We start from the raw sequence: 18,482 nt of genomic DNA, 5'->3' as shown, positions 1-18,482 counted from the left end.
AGCCTGATTATGCCCCTATATCTGGATTGTTACAGATATTTGTGTTAAAGTCTTTCCAGAGTCAGTTATTACAAAACACACATGGGATATGTGATAGAGACATTCACAGGAGGCGAGAAAAAAATGTTACCCGATGTCACAGAATGGTTTTGTGTAACATGAGGGTCTGCTTGTTGGGGTTTATGTCCTGCTCAGTTTCAGGGTTTCTGTCTCACCTGGTCCCCCAGCCGTTTAGTCCCAGAGAAAATCACACAGAGATCTCCATAAGTTATAAAACTGATTGGCCCATTAGCTCATGCTACTTATTAGCTCTTGTAGCTTATATTAACCCATTATTTTATTTTTATCTATGTTAGCCACATGACTCAGTACTTTTCTCAGCGGGGCAGGTCATATGTTGCTTCTTCAGTGATCTGGTCTGGACTGTGGAGGGAGCTTCCTGCTTCCCAGAATACGCCTGTTCTCATCTACTTCCTGTCTGGTTGACCCACCTATACTTTCTGCCTGGCCAATCAGCTTTTATTTAAAGCATGATTGACAGAATACAGACAATTCTCCCATACCAGTTTTGTTGTAATTCACACATGGAAAATTATAAATGATATGCATGAGATGAAATTTAAAGTTCAAAGGTTGGCCAAAAACTGGTTACCTTTCCAAGACAAGACCCCTGTATATGGCTATGGTCTTCTGCTTTCTTCTCTGGTTTACTGTTAGAGATTTCCCTTTCTTTCCTGCTCCTTCCTTTCCAGAGTAGTTGTTCTCCAGTGGGATGAGATGCAAAGGAAACAGTGCATTGTTTTCTCTCTATGGAAGGGATATTAAATCTAACCCATTGTTTACTTAAATTAGACAGGATATACTTGCATTGTTTTAAGGATTTTCATATTCCCTTCTACTCCCACACTACCCTTTTCTTTGTGTAATATTTCCAGGGAAATTAGAATCCCTTTTGAATTCAGTCTTGTAAAATGTCAGCAGCATATGGTATACCTTGGGTTTTTCAGAATTCTGTAGAGCAATCTTTGCTTTGACCTCTGTTCCGGCTTCATGACAGTTGCACCTGAGACAGTAGACAAGTTTGTTTCCTCTCTGACTGGAGGCGTTTCCTCCTTGATAGGAATTTGAATTGTCTACTGTGGACAGCCCTGTCTCAGACAGTGGCTCTCATACTTTTAATTCATTTCACTTCAAGAACTTACTAAGATTTGGGCTGTTGGCCTCCATTCTCAAGAGGCTCTGGTTAATTAGATGTGGGATTTCAGTTCTGACGTGTTTCCAAGCTGCACTGAGAATGTTAACCCAGGACATACTTGGGGAGCCACCTGCATCAGAAATTAGGAATTTCCTAGTGCATGGGAAAGCTGAACTTTTTCCCTTCAAACTCAGTACCATATTGTTTTTGCTTTTATACACTGATTTCATTTGTAACTTGCATTAATGATCAAACGTTTTCCTGGTCACACAGACCTGCAATCCAATTTACTCAGGAAGTTGAAGCATGGGGATTTAGGTTTAACTCCATACCGGGACCCTGTCTTTAAAAAAAAAAAAAAAAAAAAAAAAAAAGTGGAAGGAAGGCTAGAGAATATTTTGTGCATAGCATGAATAAAGCTTTGGTTTCAGCCCTCAGCACCATAAATATGTAAGCTGCCCTCTGTGCTTCCATGGTACATTTCTTATTAACTCTCTTAGAAGAAAAATAGCCATTCATTGTTACAAACTTGGAAAATAGAAGAGACAAGATGAAGATAAAAATCACCAGTAAACATTTTTATTCAGACATGTTTTTATGTATAAATTTAAATTAATAACTTTTTGAAACAGCTACAGGTTCATAATGCTGTGTTTCATAACCTGAATTTTCACTTACGCATTTTGAAAATGTTTTTATTTTATATACTGAAACTAGCTGGCTATAGCCTTCTAACTTATGAGACCTGGATGCGGTCAGCAGACAATTGGGCACTGCTCCATTACCATCATTGCCTTCCTGAAGGTCCTCTTCAGGATGCAGAGGCACTGCCCTCAAATTTGTTTCTCATAACTGTGGCATTCGTATCTTACATTTCTTCTATAATTTACTTAATTTCCCATTTTGAACTTTGCATTGGTTTGCTCTCTAGAATATTTGAAAATTCTGTGTAGTCTGTGATTCTGTCTTGCTTTTTATATTGGTCTTCATCTATAACTATTGTTTTAACCAGTAAAGAAGTAAAGTGCATGCATCCCAAAGCGGTCCTAGTGGGTTAGTTACTTGCTTGCTCTGATCAAATTAAGAAATCCACGTTGAAGGGGTTCCTGAACCACCACCCTTGACTGAGAGCTAACAATAGTTGGTGTCTTCTATAGGAGAGAGAGTCAGTTTTCTTTAAGGCTGTGTGGCTTCTTGTAAGTCAACCATGCTCCAGTGGATGACTTCATAACCTAAAGTATATGGACAGCACAAATTGAAGTCAGCACAAATTAAAGTCATTTAAAAAAAGAAGAAGGAGGAGGAGGAGGAGACAGAAAAGAGACAGAAAGTTGGAAGTTGGGGAGGATCCGGGACCATTTACAAGGAAGATTTGGGAAGGAATATAAGTAAAATTCATATGAAATTCTCAAATAGTTAATAAAAATATTTTTTAAAACATAAGAAAACCACTATCCCTGAGATAGCTTAGGCTCTTTGAGAAGAGTATGTTATTCAGTACCCAAAGTTTTGTAGCTCATATAAATCTTAACAGAAAGACTAGAATTTTAATGGGACTTATGATTCAGCCTTCTGCCTCTTCTATGTTAGTGACAACCTGCTGGGTAGTTGTTCTTGTATCACTTTGTTAGGAAATGGCCCAGCCTTACCTCTTTGTAATGTGCTCCATCATCCATTGTTGTTTGGCCCATTGGTTCTGAGGGTTTTTTCCCTACTGTATCTACTTGTATCTCAGTAGCTCTGTCAGGCAGAAGATACTAACTCCATGGAAGATATGGCTCACTACAGCATTGCCAGAGATGGAAAGTGACCTCCATAGCCACAATTGTCAGACAAAAGCTAACAGTCTCTAGGTAGAGGGGCCCCTTGTTCTGTCTGTCACCTCCAGCCATATTCTAGGAGCAGTTTGCATATCCCATAGCCTATCTGGCCATTCTGATACTGAACACTCTAGGCAAACCAGAGCTGGGCTCATGTTCTGTAGTGCTCAGGACTCAGCACTATTTACCTGATTTGGAGAAGAATGTATTTATTTGTTTATTTACTCAGTCAACTGTGCTAGGAGCTTGAGTGCACAGAAAGTTTGATGCACGTGTGTAAAGCAGGCCCAGCCTTTGCCTCCCAGAAGCTTTGCTCTAGGAACAGACAGGTATTGTGAGTACAGAGCTGAGCATTCGCCTTCTTGCCGCTCGGAGACCAGATGGGAAGGTGAGCAAGGCCTCCCTGATAGTAACCGGGAACCCAGATGGTTCCTTTTCAGTGACCAACCAAAAAGGACCTCCCCTGTAGATGATTAAGTATGTTTCAAAGAAGGAAAGAGGTCAGTGGACAGGAAGCTGAAAAGGTTGCTCATGAGTTGAGAGTTCTCTACATCCAAGACCAGGAGTTAATGCTTAGACCTCACCTGCTGCACAGCAATTTGTAAAAACTGGGCGGTATGGGGACAAGGAAAAAGGTTGGTGGGGCCAGACGTAAACTTGGGAATTTGGATTTGACTAGTTAGCAGGAATGGGTTTCAGTCAGGAAAGTGATCTGACCTGATTGTTACTTTAAATGATTATAGCGTGACAGGAAATAAGAATGGCCTTTGGAATAAAGCAAGCCTTCATAATAACCTGACCATCTGTTTTCTTCATACTTTGGTCTTGGTCAAGTTACTTAACCTTTCTGAGCTTGTATCCTCATTAATCTAGTGAGATTGAGACCCATTTTATAGAGTTCTTCGACCCCAGTAACTTTAGATCAAAAAGGCTATCGTAGTACCCTCTATCATTTTAATCAGCAGTTTCATTCAGGTCATGCTGCCTAGATGAAACATTGCATAATGGATGCAGTGTTATTTCAAGAGACGGCCTTAATGGATGACCAGACAAACCAAACCGTGGGGTTTACCAGTAGAGAGCCTGTGGTGCAGGACTTAACCAGCAGTATTTTAGAGCATTTCATACATGTGTATCATTATGTTTTGTTTTTCTTCGCATCCTCCTACCACCCTACCCAGTGCCCCTCTTCATTGGTCCCTTTTCTCTCCTCAAATGGTTTCTTCCATGTCACGTACATTGTCTTCTCTCCTTTCAGTGCTTCTCTTTCTTCCTACAGCCCCCTTTTACTTAGAAAGGTACTTGGAAGTCCTGTGTGTGTGTGAGAGAGAGAGAGAGAATTTAAATCCAGAGCTGATGTGTGAAAGAATACACAATATTTGTCTTCCCAAGACTGACTTTTAGTTTATCTTGATGATCTCCAGGCACCCCTTTCAAATAACTTTAAGACATTTGGTAACTGCCTAGGGTGTGAAGGAGTTAACACTCTAGACCGAAAACCTAATTTATACCAGGGAATTGCCGATTTAACTGCGGGAGCTGGCTCATTATTTTAATTGGATTTTCCAAAGTGTTGAGCAAGTCAGCAGATTTGCATTAGCTTTGCTTTGAGAGAAATTGTTTCTTTCTGCAGAGGAGGAAAGAGAACCAAGGGGCAGGGGAAAGAGCCTGTCAGAATTAGCTTGAGATGACGAAGCAAGCAAATTATGTCCTCGTTAATTAACACAGCTTCGTGTACATGTAGGAAGGTCCATTCGTAGAGCTAGGCTGCCTTCCCTTCCAAGGCTGGGGAAAGAGACACTGATGGCTTTTTCCAGTGGGCAGCACCCCAGGGCTCCGTAGGCACAGCAGGGGTTTGGGTTGGGCAGTGTGGCCTATGCTGCTCCTGTCCACCTGTTGTGGCCATCCCAAGGGGACCTCTCCCTCAGAAGTGGACCCTCTGAGAGGGGATACGTAATACATCAGTAGACAGATAAACAAGATGGTGTTTTCTGGAAAACTGTATGAAGGGGTAAAAAGTCAGGTGATACATGTGTTTCTGCACACAGGAGAGGTTGTTTTAGTGTGTGTTATCTTTAGGTGGGATTGTTATGGACCATTGGTATAACAACTGTCAGCATCAGCAGTTTGTGAGTAATGAGTGGTTATTTTGCCAAAGCCTGTATTAATTACAGTTATATATTTAATAGATCCCTTTTGCATAATGGAAGGATACATTTCCGCCTCCTTGTCTAACTTCTGCCAAATTTGGGGTAGGTTTTGATGTGTGGCCTGGCAGAGTACTGCCCTTTTGTAAAGAATAGTCATTTGTTAAGAACACCAATATGTTTACTACAATCTACCATCATTCCTGATATGGTGTTTAACACATTATTTTTTTAATAAGATGGAAATATAGTTTTGGATTTTCTATGGTGTTCATGTATATTTGAGACTGGGTCTTGCTGTGTAGCTCACACTGACTTTTTGCCTCAGAACAGACCATTCAAATAGAAGTATTCTGTATCTCGAATTATGTTCAAGCACTCTACTAATTGATATGATTACTACAGAAAGGAAACTTGTTTGAAAGTTGGGGAAATTAATGCAAAATAATAAATAGAATTTTAGTAAAGTATGATTAAAGTGATCCATAATTTGTTTTTACGTCTTTCATAAGCCATCATTAAAGTCTAATGAGTGACAACAGGAAGGCTGTCCTCCCAAAGCCCTGTGATTCTCTGTTAATTACACTACCTGTGTCTGTCGAGACAATACTTATTTGCCAGAACTTTGTTGGGTTGTGAAATTTTCTGAATAATAAGAAAATAAAAATACTCAAAGTCTCCAGAATCCTAAGATTGTACTCATGCAATTTGCCTCTGTCAAAAAGCAACACACTGAAATATTTGGTGGAGCAAATGTTCACTTTATTGAGAGTTCCAAGAGAGAAAAAAACAGTCTACTGTTCAGTGCGTGTTTCTCAGTTCCGCTCTTCTCTGCTGTCTTCCTGGTGCCACTCAGGTAGTTCCCAGTTGCTTGTCACTAAGGGAAGAAACTTTTTCCTGGGAAGCAAGCTGGAAAGAGTTGGTAAATTTGACTATTTTTTCCTCAGGCCTTTTCCCAAATTTAATCACTGGGGGAAATCCAGATTTCTAATATATAATGTATTGTGTGCTTGGTTTCTTACTCTTCCCCAAGAATACATGTGTAGATGACCACAATGAAATTCTAAATTCTTGGGGTTTTCCATCAGTGCAGTGCCTCAACCCAGTGCTTAACCACAGTGATGACATTGGTTACTCAGTGTGGTTAGTGCATAGATTTTGGAGAGACTTATTCTTCAGAAGAACCTTCACCTTTAGCACTAACCACAGATTTCATAATTCCTGTGTTTTGTAATACAGCCTTCATGTCGAGGTAGCAGTAGGCTTGCATTCTTGCTTCATTCACAAAGGATTGACGATAGTGCTGAAAACTATAATTTAGGGCTGAACGTTGAAATGTGCTTCTAATCACTGTCTTTCACCTTGTTTCAATATTGGGGTTTTTGAGCAAACGATACATTACTTATTTTTAAAAGATGTTCAAATATGTATGTAAATGTTTGCTTATGCATACCTGAGCACAGTCTCAGCTGCTGTTCCTCAAATGCTGTCTTGTTTGTTGAGATTGGAACTATCTCGTTAGCCCAGGGCTCACCAAGTAGGTTCAGCTGGTGGTCAGAGTTCCAGGGAGTCTCCTGTCTCCTACTTCCCAGCACTAGGATTCCAAGTGTGTGCTACAGATAGATCTGCCGTTTTCTGACATGGGTTCTGGCATCTAACTCAGGAGAACCTCATACTTGCGAGGGAAGCATTTACCAACTGAGGTATCTCCCCAGTCCCACAAATAACAACAACAATAATAATGCCAGTGAAGAAAATCCTTTCCTTCTTCATTCCCCCTACTCCAGTGTCCTTCAGAGCACTGCTACCAGCAAATTGCTGTGTGGTTTTTTTTTTTAAAAAATAGAGCACTGGTATACATAAAATAAATAAATCTTAAAAAAAGAAGTAATAATACACATACAACATTTGCCCCATCTTTTCAAAAATAAAACGTGACCATTGTAAGTACTTTTTATTCCCCAATATATCAGATAAGTAAAGTAGAGTTTCTTAAGTGCTCTGATTTCCTGAGCCAGCGCTGTTGCTGGGCGCTTTCCATCAGTATGAACAGCCCTGTAGGAGGAGAGCCTTGTATACACAGTGCTGTATGCATTTCATATCTTCTGCAAGTCCTTCTGGAGCAGCATTTCAGTACAGTACAGTGTTCAAATTTGGGGGATATAACCGTGGACACACAGGCCCAACTGTCAAGGAGCTTGTGTGTACACTGGGGAGACGACAGTAAACAAATGACATCTACACAAGTGATGGAGGATGGTAATTTCTTTGAGTAAATTTGGTGCCAGGGTGGTCACAAGCATAAAAGTAGATGCTGGCTTGATTAATGAAGAATTAAGTTGGCCCCAACATCCCACATCATCCACACTATCTCATAAGAGCCTTAGGACAAGAGGGTACCGGGGGCTTGTACTTCCAGGATGAAATTGAGAGCCAAGAGCAAACTATCTTTTCAGTTCTTGTCTAGGGCAAAGGGCTGTGAGTCTTCATTTTCTCTCTGCCATGCCCAAGGCCTGTGGTTTTCAACCTCAACCTTTTTTCTTTTTGAGGGCCACAATCATGCATTTTTTAAATGAGTGCAGTGAACTTTATTGATGGTACTCAAGAGAGTAGGGCTCCCTAACCCCTCCTATTATTCTGGGGTTCTGGGGTGGAAACTGAGGGAGATGCTCAGTGTCAAGGGCTAAGTTAGGAGAGGGACTGCTCAGCAGCCGAGGGCCTCTCTGTTGCTGTGTCCTTGCTGGGATGGGTGGTCCAGGACAGGCTCTTACTCCTGGGAGGCCATGTAGGCCATGAGGTCCACCACTCTGTTGCTGTAGCCGAATTCATTGTCACACAGGAAATGAGCTTTGCAAAGTTGTCATTGAGAGCAATGCCAGCCCCAACATTGAAGGTGGAAAAGTGGGAGTCACTATTAAAGTCACAGGAGACAACCTGGTTTTTAGTGTAGCCCAGGATGCCCCTTAGGACCCTGGGATCCCTGCTTCACCACCTTCTTGATGTCTTCATACTTGGCATCTTTCTTCAGGCGGCATGTCAGATCCATGATGCACACATTGTGATAGGAACACATAAGGCCATGCCCATGAACTTCCCGTTCAGTTCTGGGATGACTTTGCCCACAGCCTTGGCAGCACCAGTGAATGCAGGGATGATGTTCTGGGCAGCCCCACGGCCATCTCACCACAGCTTCCCAGAGGGGCCATCCACAGTCTTCTGGGTGGCTGTGATGGCATGGACTGTGGTCATGAGTCCTTCCATGATGCCACAGTTGTCATGGATGACCTTGACCAAGAGAACTAACAATCATACATTCTAATGGTCTTTTTGCTCTACTTCCCAAACTCATTATTGTGGATTCTCATAGGCAGTGTCAGAGTGTAGCAGTCTGGCCTCCTTGGTAAGCTGATTTGTATCTGTACTGCTGATAGCAAAGTCTCTCAGACAGAATTGCCTTGGCAGGAATCCTGCGCCCTCTGTTGGTACACTCTGGAAAACCTTCCTCAGATGGAAAGAGCAAAGAAAGCAAGGAAAGACGTTGCATGGCATAGAGCTGATGAGAATCTCAGGTGTGAGCAATAGAGAAGCACTGGAATAAGGCAGAAGCCAAAGGACAGGCCTTCTCTTCCCTGACCTGCTGTCCCTCAGTGCCTGATTCGTAGCTGGTGTCCACAGCATTAAAAAAACAAAGCAAAACAACAACAACAACAAAAAACCACGTTTTCCGTACTCACTCACTCTGTCTTCAGCTGCTGGCACTAAGTAGGACACAGTCCCTGCACTCTGGTCAGCACCAGGCCATTGGGCAGCATTAACCATCCTCACACCCTAGTCTTTAGCCTTCCTGCATGTCTGCTGCCAGTGTAGAACGGAACCCAACTAGGGGGAGCAGTAGTGGGCTGCTCATCTGGTCCTGCCTGCACAACGTGTGGCTCACTGCATTATTATTTTTCAATGAAAACTGGACACCTGGGTGAACAAGCTGACAAATGCACGTACTTATATGGGAGAAAAGCTTCCCTAAAGGGGGAGATCCCAAAATGTGTCTATGCTTTGGCTTTGCCGAGCTTCTCAAGCTTGGGTCTCCTTGGCAGTCACCAGGGTCATGTTGACTACATTTTAAACCGTCCTTTTCTCCTCTGCCGCTTCCGTCCAGCTGTATACTTTATACTCTGTTACACTCTACTTTATGCTCCTCTGTTAAAGCCCAGAACACTGCCTCAGAGCAGTAGAAAACCTGTCCCCCAAACCTTTGAAGATGTGTGTTAGCTAAGTGTTGTGGCGCATGCCTGGGAACACGTAATCCTAGCACACAGGAAGCCAAGGGAGAAAGATTTGAATTCAAGGCCAACCTGGACTACATAACCAGACCTGTCTCAAATAATAACAACAATAACAACAGACTACAGCTGTGAACAGAACAGCTCACAGTGAAGGTTCCTGTCATCAGTAAGCATCTAATCTCATCCATGAGACAGGATACATATAATTGCATGTACAGTGTGTACTGTAAGAGCACATAAAAGAAATAGTAAAAGCCAGTTACACACTTCCCTCCATAGTCTTGGTAGACGTTGCACTGGAAGTGCTGAAATAAGTGGCAGCGTTTGTACCCGTGTGTATGTGTGTGTGCTCCAGCACTGTCTGAGCTGTGGTTCTGCAGACACTCTCCATCCTCATTCCTACAGCTGCACTGTGGGGACCACACTAGTGAGGGGGTGGCATGCACACACAGCAGACATACAGTACAGCTACAGCTCTTCACTGAGCCTGGGTAGGTGAGCCAACAGGATGAGGTTTCACTGTGCATTGTGCATTTTTTTTAACCCTCTCTCATCTTTATTTTGATTTTTCAGCTCCAGGGTCTGAGCCACAATGTGATCTTCACCTTGGATTCCTTGTTAAAGGGAGACCTGAAGGGAGTCAAAGGAGTAAGTGTTCAGAAATTGTTATTTTCACTGTCTTTAGTTGAAAAGATTGGGTTTGTTTGGGGTTTTTTTCTTCCACTTCTACAAGCATAGTAGTTCTTGAATTTGAAAATCTCTGAACATTTTCAGCATCAGATGAATATTCTTGGAAAATGGTGATTAGAAAACAAGTGCCGTTTCACACAGTGGTTTTTACTGGGAACTAGATTAGGCACTTTTAGAGAGATTGGTAGCTCCTCGGTGGGTGGGAGAGAAGCTGCTTCCCAGTGTGATTTTCATGGACCAGGCTCTCAGAGTCTTAAGGTCCTGCTTCTTTGATGGGACCAGCAGTGCCCTGCCTTACGCACGCCTCTCTCGTACTTCATGCCTATAAACAGTACAAGTGCAGTTTCAGATCCCCATAAGGAAAAATGACTATGTTCAGATTTTTTTCAGTTATTTATTTGAGGAAAGATGAATGACAGTTTTCATTTTCTTGTTTTCTCTTTCCAAAGGATCTCAAGAAGCCATTTGACAAAGCCTGGAAAGATTATGAGACGAAGTTGTAAGTTGTGCTTTGTTCTGATTGTTGTTTTATTGTCGTTGTCGTGAGTTTCATAAGAAGTAAGTTGAAAACAGGGCCAAGCACCAATAAACTAAGCTCCTAGCAGTGGTATCTAGTCTGCCTTCTTAAGGGCTAAGAAGTAGGTGATCTAGTTCAAGTGGCACACACAATTATCTTATCACTCTGGAGGCTACGCAATCCTGGGCTTGGTGATTTCCAGGCCATTCTGGAGGCTGCATAGCAAGACAACATCTCAAAAATCTAAATACCTCAAAAATGTTACACTACCTGTGCTGACTGTCTTGAGTGACAGGCACTATTTTGGTTGCTGTTATGAAGTATCAAGTTAGAGGCCTGTGTATGTGTACAGTATTCTTTTATCAACACGATAAGTTAACTATAAACCATGTGCATTTCTATGTAATACAGCAGTTGGGAAATAATCAAGGACTAGCTGGTATTTTTGATAAGGCTTTGTCTGGCACGATCTACACCAAAATGTGTTTTACGTGCGTGACCCCCTGGCACCACTCACTAGTGTGCTCCTCTCACTGTCCTTCAGGAGTCTGAAGTCTAGAACGCCTAAGGAGTTTTAGAAAGTCATGCAGCCAGTAACTGTTCAGTTGGCATTCGCAGTGGATCTGTCTGACTTAGAGACTGAGCAGTATAACTTGACACCGAGGCCAGACCAGTTAACTCTGTGGTTTTCGTAAGGGATTAGGGAGATTGTAGTCCCAGGCTGGCCTCAAACTCATGATCCTCCTGCCTCCATCTCCAGGTGCTGGGATGATGCATGCACCATACCCAGTTCCTTTATTCCTAGCTTGAGAGATTTGTAACACCAGACAGTGGGTAGGTAGGAAAAGATGTCTGCATGTAAACTTACGTTTGCCTAATGAATTCATTTCTATGGACAACAATAGCAGCAGAATGAGAACAGAAACAGAAGAACTTGGGGATCAAGTGTGTTTTGCTCAAAGTGATTTTGTAAATCTTATATAATAGTGTAGTGTTGAAGAAGCACCACCTTAGGAGCAGTCCTGTATATGGACAGTTAAAAAATGCAACTGAAGTTGGTCAGTGGTGGTGCACACCTTTAATCCCAGCACTTGGAAGGCAGAAGCAGGCAGATCTCTGTGAGTTCACCATCAGCCTGGTCTACAAAGTGAGTTCTAGAACAGCCAGGACTGCTAAACAGAGAAACCCTGTTTTGAAAAACAAAAACAAAATGTAACTGAAAACCAAAAGGTTTGTTTGGTGGTCCACCAGTGTGCGTGAGTGTTCAGTCCACGGTCCAGATAGGAGAAAGAAATAAACACGTGTGAGGTTGAGTCACCACGGTGAACTAGACAGCTAGTCACACCTTCCCCCATACTTTTCAAACTTTTGCTTCCCATCACAACCACATCCATGAGGAAACTGTGATGTATTCTGTCCACTAAAATCCTTTCTTGACTGCTGAGGTGGCATTATATTCCTAGTGTTGCCTGATGCAGGCTTTGGTAAATGAAAATGAATCTCCACAGAGTTCACCGTTGCTTTTTCACGGGTTGAACAGTTGGTTTTCCTGAGTCTGTGTATAGGCAAGCCTACTTAGCTTTTTGTTGTGTTTGGCTTCCCATTCTACAACCACTACAATTTAAAAGTTATGTCAGTCTGTTTTTGCAGGCATAGTTGGAAAAATCAAAGCTATTTCTGAAATTTCAAGTTCATTTCAAGTGAAGTGAACTTATTGGAAGAGACTGTGTACCAAACAGCAATCATCACTGCCCTCAACTACTACTGCTGGGTTAATTTGTTTAGGGTTAAGTCTGCCTTCTCATCCTCACTTACAGGGCCTTCCCTCCTCGCCGAAAATCCAAAATCAGACCTAGGGATTTCTCCCAGCCCTATCCTGTACAATATCATGACACGATGCAAAATAATTAAACTATGCTACTGAAATATGACAACATCAAAAATTATCTTTGACCAGTTTTTAAGCATACTAACCAAAAGCCATTTGGATTTTATCTTTAAATAATTCTGAGGTCTCTAACTTTCTTCTTCTTTTTCATCAAAAAGTCGTTTACCTAAGAAAAAGTAACTGTTTAGAGTTACTCATGTCAACCAGAACATAAGAACTGTGTGTCCATCACACGTCTAAGATCCAAGTGAAAGTGTGAGAAACTTCCTAGATAAGGTACACATGGTGTTTGTTTCCTCTGCTGATTGAATTCTATCACTGTAAGAGCTATTGCCTCTTAGCTAGCAGTTAAACTGTCAGTGGTTTGGTTAAAGGAAAGATATCGATGTGATTTATTCTTTTTAAAAACTGCATTGCTTCACTAGGATTGAATACAGGTCTTACACTCTACCCCAAGCTACATCCCCAGTTCAAAATCAGTGTTTTTGAATGGAAGATAACAAAAGTTCCAATTTATTCTCTGTACACACCTATACACAGTTGCCCCATAATCACAACCCACCCCACTCCCGATAGAGTACTTGTGATACATTTGATGGAACCACATTGGCACATCATCATCCAGGGTTAAGTTTGCACTTAGGTTCACACTTGGGGTCGTGCAATGGTATCTTTTTTTTTTAAGTGGCATCTGTTTTTACTGCAGTACAAAAATTGAGAAGGAGAAAAGAGAGCATGCAAAACAGCATGGAATGATACGCACGGAGATAACCGGAGCAGAGATTGCAGAAGAAATGGAAAAGGAACGGCGCCTCTTTCAACTCCAAATGTGTGAAGTAAGAACAGACCTTCCTAACCCTCCTGGCCTCTTGTCCTGCTAGTCAGCAGACTAGGTTTGATGCTTGGAAGAGGGACTGTTTCCTAAGGATTCTAATCTCCCTTTTTCTCCAAGCCCTTTGGGATCCGCCATTGCACTGTTGTCTCATATTTTGAGCCTTGGTCCTTTGGACCTCTTTAAGCCAAAACAGGATTCATTGGTGAGAACTTTAATGTTGCTTGTGAGTGATTGGGGGAGGGAGTCCTCGCGGGAGGTAATACTGGTGCATATTACAACTTTGGAGCATGTGGTTTTTTTCAAAGCATGGATCCAGCTTGAGTGAAAGTTTAAATGAAGCTGTTGAGTAAGAAAGTCTGAGCTCATGAGAAAATGCAGTAGAAAGCATGCTGCCTTTAACTCAGAGCTGTGGTTCTCAAACTGAATTCCCACCGAAACCTGTACCCTTGACTTGAACACTCATAAAGCAATTGAGCGATGGAGTTGCTTTCCAGCTTGCAGAATACTAATGGAGAATGTGTAGCTTAAATTTTTCTCCTGAGTTTCCTTTCCCTGCCCCCTTTCCTTTTGTATTTCTTTTTCTTCCTCATAGACCTTTGACTCCTTGACCTTTTCTATTAAGAATTTTTACTTACATTATAACAAGTGATCTAGAAGCACAGTGTCAAATGGAGAATTTTGTCCAGTGATAAAAATCAAAGCCAGTGCTGTGTGGTTAACTACACCAACTCATTTTTAATTCTTTTTCTTATACTTGCTTCTTTTTTTAATAGAAATTTCTTCTTCTGTGTTATCTCCTTGTTTAAAGTTTCCATATCTTGTGGAACATTCTTGAAGAGACTGCTGTCCCACCTGTTCTGTACAGAGAACAGTCCCTCTCTCAGGACTGTGTGAATAGAAGTTTGAGATCCACCGCACCAAGGGGAAGCAATCAGTTTTCATGGAGTGCATTTGCCGCGTCTCTTTCTTGCTTGTCTAGTAAACTAATTGTAAGATCTTTGCAAACGCCAACACTAATTGCGTTTGTGCGCACTGTGTCCCACCCATCAGCCTTCCCTAAACAAAGCTCACCTACTTGTGCAGGTTTGAGAGTGATATTCTCCCTCGTGAACCTGAGAGCCACGTCTGGAGTTATCAACATAAAATTCTGCTTTCTTTCAACAGTATCTCATTAAAGTTAATGAAATCAAGACCAAAAAGGGTGTGGACCTGCTGCAGAACCTTATCAAGTATTATCACGCACAGTGCAAGTAAGTGTGGCATTACTTAACAGTGGTTGTTATCAGCTCTTGCTAGGCCCCTTCGATCCACTGCTCTTTTCTCAATTTTCTTTCATTTAGTGACTATCGATAGTAAGAAGGTTATTTTCTTCAACTTGAGGAGAAACAGTATCATTGTCTTACCTCCTCAGCATTTTATATGAAATAGTAGCTCACAATAGACAAGTATTTGATTAGTCTGAAGCCGTGTTGTCCTCCACAGCTTGTGCATAAAAGCCCTGTCACCAAGACCATTCTGTTGACACTGCCCCTCCCCATACACCTTTCTTGTCATTTTCCCAGTCACTTTTACAGTTCATTCTCACCCATTGTTTCTTGGTGGGAGTTCATTTATCTAAACTTTACTACTTGGAGCATTTTGAATGCTTAGCACTGTAGATAGATGTCAGTGAAACTGTTCTATCCTAAGAAACGAACATTGCTCTGCACTGCAACATCTTCTTTGTGTTTGATTTCATTCTGCTCCTGAGTCCGTGGCACTGTGTCTGATTATTCATATTCTTTATTTACTGGGCTAACTTGGAGGAGTGTTCTGCCAGAGCCCTTGTGTGAGAATGCCGTTACTGTTGGAGTCTCTGTTAGCCAGTGGATTACAGAGCAGAGAATGCAAAGTGCTTTCCAGAGCAGCCCAGCCAGCTCTCATGAGCAGGATGAAATAGTCATTCAGACTAGGTAAAATACTCTCAAAACAATAAGTGCATAATTCCTTTTGATCTCTCTTATCCCATTTAAAACACCATACCTAGGAAAACCTGTGTGTGCAAATGGCCCACTGAGGTAAAAACAGAAAGTTTGAGATAGTTAATGGACAAGTTCAAATCCTTGCTGAATACTGGGGTCATCTGACATCGGTGTTTAGACTTGTAACACACAACTGAGGATCTTCACAAGAATATGACAGTAAAATAAAATAAAGCATTTGGAGTGCTTACCAGTGGGGTAACTGTGACACTGGGAATCACTTATATATGTCATGGTTAGGGTATTTCTCTTTACAACAAACTTTCTAATGACCAGATTAATCTTTATATAAATTTGTTGACTTTTTTCAGTGTAAATTCTACTTTGTGTGAATGTACTTGATAAATAGAATATTAATGAAATTTCCACGTTATATGGTAATGTGTTTACTGGAGCCCTGACTTGAGGACCTGAACTAATAGGTTTTGCCTTTATGGTATAGTAGACAGTTACAAACTTTGAAGTAAATGGTCAGTGATCCGTGACTTTAATTTTAGATGGAATTTTTCATCTTTGATCAGCTTCAGGTTTTTTAGAAATATTTTGTCTTCAAAATTTTTACCAAAAGAGATGAATCTCTCAGTCTTCTGAATCACAGCTTTTGGCAGCAAATCTAATTTTGCCTGACTTTAGGGCTCTCTCTCAATTCCTCTAAGTCTGGATCGAAGAGTTTGAGGTGTGCAAGCATGAGTTTCCTAAAACATAAAATTCTTTGCAAGCTGCATGTGTGTTAGCCTCTGTGAGTAAAAATAAAGAGCAACTTTATTTAAAGGGACCGCAGCCTAACCCTCCTTATTCCTTTATTCTTTTCTGCTTCCCTGCTCATAACCATTGACTGGCCTCCTGTCAAAGACCAGGTGTTTTTCTAGGTTCTGGAGTTAGATGCAAGCAGAACTGCTTTCTGGAGGTCTTTGTCTAGTGCAGAAAGTCAGGAACCCTGATAATCAAAAGACATTCAGTGACCTGTGCCATGGACACCAAGAAAAGGAGAGACTCCTTAAAGTAAGCCTAGGAGGGCAGTGCTTATGTCTGAAAGAAGGTGATGGGATTTGAGATGGGCTTTGGAAGGCAGCTGGACTTTGGCTCTTGTGATCTGGTAGCAGAGTCTTCCCCTAATCAGAGAGAGATCAGTGGGAGGACAGACCCACAGCACAAGCTTGCGGGGTGGGAGTGAGGTTCTGAGACATCAGTTGGAAGATTGACTGACAGTAGGGCTTATCTCTTAAGTTGCCGTATTGTTGGACCCAGGAACTCCAAGCTGGGGAAGTTTCTTTCAGAGATCCTTCCTTCTATCTCAGTCAGTTCCTTCAAGCCCTTACTGTGCATGCTGTTGTCCTATAAAGCATTCTCTACTCATACTTTTATTTAAAAGTTTTTTTTCTGACCACTCACTCTAGTTCCCAGATGGTTTTCCTAGACTCGGCCAGTGCTCACCAGGAAATTTGCTGTGTGATATCCTGTGGAATTGTAGCACCTTAGTGTGGATCCAGTGTTTGCATTGGAAAGGGAGCAGAAACAAACTGTCTCTACCTGTTCCAGCTCACCCACACTGTTGCTCACTCACACATGAACATTGCCAATAACATCCTACTTTCCAAACAAATCGCCCACTCCTTCTACCACAGATGTATTGTGATTTGCGAGGCTAGAGCAGCCACATGCACTACTCTATGTCATCACACCCATTCTACTGCAGAGTAACAGCCCAGGCGTGTGGACTCGCCAGTTTGCACACGTGATTTCCCTTCTGTGTCATAGAGTCAGGACATTTCAATCCAGATATGACCAGTGTCTGTATAGACATGGTAGCCACAGAAACCAAAGGGAAGAAAAGATCAGCCCATTGGCTAGGATTCAGGGAATAGAGGCCTGGAAAACCAGACTTTGAGAGACTTTGTGTGGATCCCAAAGTAGACTAAAAATCTTTTCTTGGCCAATGGGCATATGCATTGCTGTAGGAGCACTGCGGTGTGGCAGGAAGGTGATCCTCATCACATGTGGGGAGACCGCAAGGCAGATAAAGCGTGTGAGTAAGCAATCCACTGTGGGTAGGCATGACTTAGAGACAGGGCAGCGGAGCACGGCGATTCCAAACACCAATGTGCTGTGCTTTATTTCTATACACTGAGCTGCCACACACACACACACACACACAAAGAACTAACTTCACTTGCCCAAGATAAGAACATCAAACATGGTATGTACTCACTCATAAGTGGTTATTAACTGTAAAATCAATCCACAGACCCAGAGAGACTAGGTAAAGAGGATTCATGTTGGGGACACCCAGATCTCCCTGGGAAGAAGAAATAGAAGAGATTTTGTGAGTGGACTGAGGGAGGGTAGAAATGGGAACATAAGCAGTCAGGATGTGGGGAGTGGGCACATTTCAGGATCAGGCAGAAGCCTGGCTTGGGAATCTCCCAGGAGTCTATGGGGAGGACTCCAGCTTAGACTGCTAAGTAGCCTGAACTCGCCATCTCCTGTGACTGTATTGGTGCCTGGCCCAGTTGTTGTTGAAGAGGTGTCAGCTAGCAACAGATAGAATCAGGTGCAGAGAACCACAGCCAAACATTCAGCAGTGTTCGGGAATCCTGTGGAGGAGGAGAAAGGAGTGTAGGAGCCAGCGGGGTCAAGGATACCACAGGAAGGCTCACATAACCAACTAACATAGGGGCTCGCAGAGACTGAGCTACCAACCAAGGGAGCCTGTATGGGACTGACCTCAACACTCTGCATATATGCTACAGCTGTGTAGCTTGATCCACTTGTGGGATTCCTAACAGCGGGAACAGGGACTGTCTCCAACTCTTTTACTGGCTTTTGGGACCCTACTCCTCATACTGGGTCACCCAGCCTTAAAAGATGGGGGGGTGCTTAGTTTTACTGTGGCTTGATATGCCATGTTTTATTGATACTCATGGGAGACCTGCCCTTTCCTGGATGGAGACAGAAGAGTGGAGGATTGGGAGAGTGGGAGCAAGGTGGATGACTGGATGACTGGGAGAGGAGGATGGGGGAGGGAGCTGCAGCTGGGATGTAAAATAGATGGGGGGGAAGAGGAGGAGGAGGAAGGAAAGAAGGAC

General features: G+C 42.4%; 1 protein-coding gene across 4 annotated transcripts in view; it reads left to right on the top strand.

Moving 5' to 3' along the window:
- The window catches only part of Asap1 (ArfGAP with SH3 domain, ankyrin repeat and PH domain 1), a 308,124-nt gene that overhangs the window by 204,104 nt on the left and 85,538 nt on the right, over positions 1–18,482 (top strand). For all 4 annotated transcript variants that reach the window (XM_087898828.1, XM_087898826.1, XM_087898829.1 and 1 more), the window contains exons 6-9: positions 10,019–10,093; positions 10,585–10,634; positions 13,247–13,376; positions 14,540–14,625. In XM_087898828.1, the coding sequence (XP_087754954.1) occupies positions 10,019–10,093; positions 10,585–10,634; positions 13,247–13,376; positions 14,540–14,625 (341 nt within the window). The remainder of the gene's footprint in view (positions 1–10,018; positions 10,094–10,584; positions 10,635–13,246; positions 13,377–14,539; positions 14,626–18,482) is intronic.

The sequence above is a fragment of the Myodes glareolus genome, chromosome 19, assembly GCF_982192425.1.
Source record: "Myodes glareolus chromosome 19, mMyoGla1.1, whole genome shotgun sequence".
In the NCBI taxonomy this organism is placed as follows: Eukaryota; Metazoa; Chordata; class Mammalia; order Rodentia; family Cricetidae; genus Myodes; species Myodes glareolus.
This window is presented reverse-complemented; position numbering and strand designations above follow the sequence as displayed.